The sequence below is a fragment of the Dermacentor albipictus genome, chromosome 2 (assembly GCF_038994185.2).
Source record: "Dermacentor albipictus isolate Rhodes 1998 colony chromosome 2, USDA_Dalb.pri_finalv2, whole genome shotgun sequence".
NCBI classification, from domain to species: Eukaryota; Metazoa; Arthropoda; class Arachnida; order Ixodida; family Ixodidae; genus Dermacentor; species Dermacentor albipictus.
This window is the reverse complement of record NC_091822.1, coordinates 108,211,790-108,218,930: the sequence shown is the minus strand read 5'-3', so window position 1 is coordinate 108,218,930 and position 7,141 is coordinate 108,211,790. Positions and strand designations below refer to the sequence as shown.

The window sequence follows — 7,141 nt, the reverse complement described above, 5'->3', positions numbered from 1 at the left end:
AGACAAATGGTGAGAACACTCAGTCCGCTCACCTTAATCTACGGTTTTATTCGTGCGTATTGGACATATCCTGCAGGTGATAGGTATATCCTATTGTATATCCGTATTGGGTAAATCCTCTCTCCCCCTTGCTTTCTTACTTGCCCAAACAATGACGCAAGCGATTCTTGCAGACAGCTCTGTGATCGCACTGTCAATATAATTGTTCAATGCGCAGTGTTCGACGCGTCCGGCAAGTACCCCACGGGCCTGTTCGAGGGCAGCCGCGTGGATATGGGAGCATTCGACGAGTGCCTCAGCATTGTACTACGCGACGGCTATGGGAACATGCTGTCGCGAGGGCAGTATTGCAACCTGATGACATACGTCACGAACGGCTCTGCCGTGGAGGAGAAGGTTCGCTCATTGTCTGATGTGTTGCACCCTAGGGTAAGTGTGATTGAGTTTTATTTTTAGTATAGTCCGCAGGACGACGTTATGTGCAGTAAGAGGTTTCTTTTTTTTTTTCGAGTTCGATGCAATTGTTTGTCTAGTCGGAGCAAAGGTCACATGCAATCAGGCGGCAATATTTTCTCCGAAAAATGCTGGCCGATCCAGGAAATAGGGCAGCTTGATATGCCAGCGGGCATAGCAAACTGGACATAAAGTGCGACTGAGGGCGACGCGTGGCGGCAGGTGATGCACATGAGCGCATACGTGAGATCCATGAGCAGCATGTCCTCGTCGCAACATGTCCACGTTCATTGGCTGCATTACATTGTGATGCTACGTTCGTTGTCATGTCGTTGTCATATTTCCAATATTTTACGCAGTACATGAAAGTGTCTTCGGCACGTTAGAGGCAATAGGGTTTGACGACAATATTTATTTCTGGATTAGTAGAGAGAAAGAGGGGGCTCTTCAGTAGAAAAACAGAAAATTTCGCCGGCGCGTATATAACCGCTGGCATGCTACTCTGTATGGGGATGGGGAATGGGATTAAAGGATTCAAGAAAAGAGTGGGAGAAAAAAAGGATAAAAATAAATATGAAATGTCCGAGTGGACCTGATACTAATATTTACAGGACACATGGCGGGTAAATTTAGGCTTTTGTATAGCTGCCTACAAACGAGATTCGTTTCCATACTTACCGAGGATGGCCCAACCTCTCAGCATCACAGCATCGTGTGGTCCCTCAGCGCAGAGTACTGAGCGCGACGCTCTTCAGTCCCTAACACTTACTGTACTCCCCGACATCCTACCACGCATTATTAGGCCCTCCAACTACGCCGACGAAATCGGTATAGGGACATCGGTATTGACGCGACTTTATGTACGCGCGCGGATTGAGAAAGCATCCGCTTAAACATCATCCTACCTTCTCAAACAAAGACTTCAATATCATGAAAAAAGTGCGCAGCGGTAGCATTTACCTGGAAACCATTGCGTAAATGCGTGATATCCATGGACGCACAGCTGATCTCGTACAACACAAGCCACAAATTTTTTGAGGTGGTTATTGACAGAAATCTTTCCTCCACCCATCATGTGAATGTAAAGAAAACCCAACGGCAATTTGCTAAATGCTTAAGTTCCTGACAGGAGAACCCCCTGGAATGTCAATACGGTCTATCCTGCAAATGTAGAGGGTACTTGTATGGGGACTGACCTTGGCAGCCACCATCGTGGAAATCGGCATACCTGAACACAACGACACCAGCATGGATAGACTGAGATGCCATCCCAGACGCCAGAACAGAGACGGTGACGACGAGGTCGAAGACATCGACTCGTGGACGTCCGAAATCACCAAGAGCGTATGCGACGTGACCAATGGCATTTGAAACGGGCGCGCACAGCGACAAAGTAGACAGCCGGCTTACACATCTCATCGAGGCCAAACAGTCGACATTCAATCGCTGGAAGAAACAATGGCTTAACCGCAGATTCAGGACGAAGGCGGCGGAGCTCAACCGAGCGATCCAGGAGCACTACCACGCGCAGTGAACGCAACAGTGGAGCGACATCTGCAACCCGGCAGACGGGCAGATGCACAACGGGAAGACGTGGAACCTGATGCGGCATGTGCTCGATGAAACCAAGACCAAGTCGCACCGAAGGGACAGACTCACCAGGCTTACAAGTTGGGCGGTCTCGGTGCACAGCGCCGACGGAGTAACCAGGCGCCTCAAAAAGTGTCGGGTCGTCATCAAAAAGTCACCGTCATGCTGTCGTGGTTGTTAAATCGTCGTCATTTTGTCGTATCGATTGCCATGTCGTCAGCCCATTGTGGTCATGCTTTTATTTTGACATCGTCGTCGTGATTAAACCTTTGTCATCTCTTAGTCTTCATGCTATCTTCGACGAATCGTCGTCGTTGTACAGTCGTGACGATAATATGCTCGCCATGCCGTCGCCGTTGTACCTTTGTAATCATTCTAACGTCGTCATCCTTTCGGCATTGCTCTTGCGTCGGTATCGTGTTGTCATCCCATCATCGTCGTGACTCGAGCGTGTACATCTCATGGTTGTCATAAATTCGTTGTCACAACATTGTAATCATACCTTAGTGGTCACGCCGCCATCATCACATCATCATCATCATACCATCGTCGTCCCTCCAGTGTGATTATTAAATTGGTCGTCACGTACTTGTAGTCCCAGCATCGTCGTTTACCATTATCTCCCTTCTTTGCACACGATTGCGTCGCCACTACGTTTAAGAAATGCTTGACATGACATAGATAATTCCCGATTAAGATTATTGCATAAGTTTCTTTAGCTGGACAAGTCTGATCAAATAGCTGCAGTTTATCTAATATTTCCGCACACAAAGGTAACCATGTAAAGAAAGATAATTTGTTTTGTCAGCTCGGTTGGCTGCTTCTTCAAAATGCTTCTTTTTTGTTATATAATTACGCGTAATATTGCACCGAAGACACAAGTGAAAGTTTCTGCTAAGCAAGCTACGCTCAAGTACACGTCCTCACCCCCCCCTCCGCTCCTGAGCGGCCACTTGGTTCGGTTTCACCCGCCGTGGTTGCTCAGTGGCCATGGTGTTGGGCTTCTGAGCACGAGGTCGCGGGATCGAATCCCGGCCACGGCGGCCGTATTTCGATGGGGGCGAAATGCGGAAACACCCGTGAACTTAGATTTAGGCGCACGTTAAAGAACCCCAGGTGGTTGAAATTTCCGGAGTCCTCCACTACGGCGTGGCTCATAATCAGAAAGTGGTTTTGGCACGTAAAACCCCATAATTTTTTTTGGTTCGGTTTACAGAACCGCATTCTAAAGCATTAAAAAACAACGTTAAACAGAGAGTAGGAGATGTAGTTGAGATAACATCTCATAAAAGGTCTCGTGAGGGCAACATCAAAAACAAAAGCATGGAATAACAACGTCAGCAGGATCTTTACAGATGACAAGTCAGATATCCAGAAGACGTGCCACAATGCTTAATCGATAAGCTGTGGAAGAGACGGTAGCATCAGTGAAAATGTTGTGCTACGTGATCGAGCTAAGTCCAATAAAAAATATTGTCGGAGCTAGCTTTTAGTTAAGAATAATAGATTAGCATAAGTAGCTAATCTAAAACAAACATTTTTTCTTCATCTGTTACCGTTGCTTCGGAGGTGGTCGTTGATTTATAAGGGTATTTACTTCGTTCTGCTATGTAAAATGGAAGTGTGCATCCATGCCGCACCAAGGTCCTGCCTTCATGTATGAGGTCTTGTTTCACATAATGGTTTTCTACATTTTTTCAGCTACAATATTTCAGGAAGTACTTTTCCTACACAAAGCTTCCTGTGGGTCGCCTGGCAGTGTGCTCTCTAAACGACTGCAACCAACAAGACATGCAAGGCTCAGTGACCATTGGTGCGTACAATACGTAGTCCTCTACGCGTCGAATAGACATGAGTTGCCAAAACTGTTGTGTTTAAGGTTAGCATTTCTTTTATTGCCAATAGCAACTGCTTCAGCGCGTCTTAGGCATGGTTGAAGGAAGCCACAAAGTAATGTTTTATTGCATACAGGATTAAATTGAGTCTACGTTATCTAACAGTTCTAGATTCAGTGATTTCAATGATTGTACACTTGCCAGAGCAAAAAATTCATATGTACTCTACGTTTTTGTGTTTCTTTAAACAGTGCACTGCACTGTACATAGGCCTTGTACTGACAACAGCGTTCGCAGAATTCACTTTCAAGTTGTGCAACTACATGAAACAAAAAGAAAGCGCTAAGATAAAATCACTGCCGAATTTCAAAGGCTATATATTATATGTGCCTATTATTGAGACCTGAGCAGCCAAGACCCCCTTTGGCAAGTTCTTCAAGGTCAAGGTTTGTTATTACGAGCGTAGAGGGTCTGCTGTTCTCTAGCCAATGGCAACGGTAGGTTGATGATAGTGAGCTGGCACAGATCTTCAACCTTGGAAACTTCATAAACGTTACAATTTCTTTTACCATGCACAAAATCTCTGACATAGCAAACAAATGTTTACAAACATAAAGAGAACGAAAGCTAGACTAAAAGCAAGAATAAGAAGCACACGGGCCGCTTGCGCGAAGCGTTTTCCTCATGGGTATAATTAGCGATCAGTAAAAGGTAAATGTACTCAGTGCCCCTGTAAATTGGCACAACGCTGTCTCGAAACACGCCCGAGGGTAGCAAGCGTCGAGCACTACACGTGACCTTGTACTGCTCGCTTGCTCATTCGCCTGTTGAGAGAAAAAAAGTGAAAAACATCCACGCGTCCCCAGTGGGCGAAAATCTCCCGGAAGGGGCATTGTGTAGCTGTGCGCATCCACTTGATTCTGCAACGACAGCGGGTCTTTAGATACCGTACCCAATCGTTGTACATTTTCGGTTACTAAGAACTGTGAAGCCTGTTTCGCTTCGAGGGTGACGGCATTGCTTTCATCGCCTAGCTACTGCTAGAGCAGCACAAGCCGCATATAAGGTAACCGTGCGAGAACTCCATTAAGGAATTTTTTTCTCTTTCGAAGCCGGGCGTGTAAGGAAGAACACGAGCACGCGTCTGCATCCCGAATACGAGAGCTGCATCCCGAATACTTTGTGCGCCCTTCTAGTCACTGGTGCATTTTTTTGAGGTGGTTCATCACGCTGCCATCGTCGTCCCAACTAGTAGCGTCGTTGCCATATCGCGCCGTTAATAAACCTCGTAACAATTGGTGCAGGCGCCTTACCCAACGCTCTGAGCTTCACCTATCATACAAGCTACAAACTCCTTCGATGTTTCCCGGTGTCATCTGAGCCGCACGTCCGCACTGACACCGGTTTACACCTGACACTGCGTCGAAGACAGTGGCACAACGCCGCCGCCGAGCACTCCATCATTGACGACCGAGTGGAGGACACGCCCCTTTTGTTGCGGCGTTATTCAACCATTTCACAGTTCCTGAGCACCTCCTGCTTGTAGTAGTTGTTCGCAAGGAAGACGGGTCTACTCGATTTAACATCAACTACACTTGTTCAAATTATGTAACCTTCAAGGACGTCTATTCTTTGCAGCGCGTTGAAGACTCCCTTGAAAATTTCAAGAAGCACAATTCTCGTCGCCTTTAGATTTGCGTTCTGAATACTGTCAGGCCTCAATGTCTGAGGGAGATAGCTAGAAAACTGTATTTATTGCACTGTACAGCCTATGCCGGGTGACCGTGTGTAAAGTTTTGGGAATTTTGAAGTATTGGCTGTGGCTGATAGCACAATTTTCCTGCTCGAGGTTGAATATTCGAAGAGGCGGACATTACTAGCAATAGAAATAGAAACACCTATGCAACTAATTGACAAAATACGCTAATCCACTTCTTAAATAATTCCTTTCCGGCACAAGTTATAATTTGCGAATTGTAGCCTGTGAGTTTCCAAGACGTATCAACTATAAATGAATACACACTGTGTGACCACATGTGCCGGCGTGGACGTCACCTCACCCCCGTGCAGCCTCTTACGCCCTGCCATGACCCTCTACATTCTTTTACATGGTAAGCCGCAAGGATGGCTGTATTTTTGCGTTGCATTTGTAAGTAAACGCAGAATGCACATACAAACACGGAATGTCTTGTCTTCGAGCATTTCAGGAATGTTTGCTCCGTCATTATCGAAACAGGGATGTTTCTTTCACGACGACACGCATGGAATATGTATAAATGCTGGAAGCGAGATTATCTTCGTTTGTTTCTTTACTATCGGTAAATATTAGAGCAAGAAGAGTACGACGTGGACTAGCGCGCTAACGCGTGTGGCGCGCTCGTGTGTCGCGATTCGTGTCCGATTCCAGCAGTCGCTATATGGACGTATTTTCGCTGTTCTCTAGGTAATAAACTCCCTTTCCCTGCCTTTTATCGCGAAGGCTTTGTTTCACAACTATCCTCACTTAGCAGTTGAGTGCAGCTGCATCAACCCAATGCAAGTGTAGGCAGACATACTTCATATACGCAGGGCGACTAGCCTTAGCTTTGAAGAAACAAGTAGACCTGCTTGGTGGATCAGTCAATACCACTCCGAGCATGGCTATGTATACTTGTAGAGTTGACTCTTGGTATGTATCTGGAAGCGCCGTGTCTTCTTCGATTCTCATGCAATCCCCATTTAGAGCGGCTATCCGTAATTGCATGATCTGTTTCAACCGCATTTGTGCCAACCACGAACTGTCGAAACAGAGAAGTGCCTACTGCGCATGACTCCTTTGAGATTACGGAATGAGCCAGTATGCTTGAGTGCGGGTGCTACGTGATATTATTAGCCTTTTCCATTTTACGAAGTGTCTGTTTTCATAAGCTCTAGGTTTTATAATTACGGAGAAATATGACAGTGTTACCTGCGTGTTCCTCCCTAAGAAGGGGATTTTTTACACTTTAACTTTTCAGTGACGCCCCCTTGCGTACGCCTCGAAGTGTCTGATTGTGTAACAGGGGAACCGGAACCGTGGAGCAGAGGAGAAATGGGAATTTGGTAAGTCCACTTTGACTAAACTTTACTACATGTGATGCCAACGTGTTTATAGCACACGTAATAGGAACTTGATTGGTCGCCAGCAGCCCTGAATTTTGACGCAAGTCAAAGAAAAAGCAGTAAAGTACCTCGTCAATAAGATAACGCCCGTATAACTACCATATCATTTTAAGGATCCTTTG

At 46.1% G+C, this 7,141-nt stretch overlaps 1 protein-coding gene across 1 annotated transcript in view; it reads left to right on the top strand.

Annotated features, from left to right (window-relative positions):
- Positions 1-258: 258 nt before the first annotated feature.
- The window catches only part of LOC135914886 (aromatic-L-amino-acid decarboxylase-like), a 168,429-nt gene continuing 161,546 nt past the window's right edge, over positions 259-7,141 (top strand). The window contains exons 1-3 of the mRNA XM_065447810.2: positions 259-429; positions 3,745-3,856; positions 6,875-6,959. Coding sequence (XP_065303882.2) covers positions 274-429; positions 3,745-3,856; positions 6,875-6,959 — 353 coding nt within the window. The 5' untranslated portion in view covers positions 259-273. The remainder of the gene's footprint in view (positions 430-3,744; positions 3,857-6,874; positions 6,960-7,141) is intronic.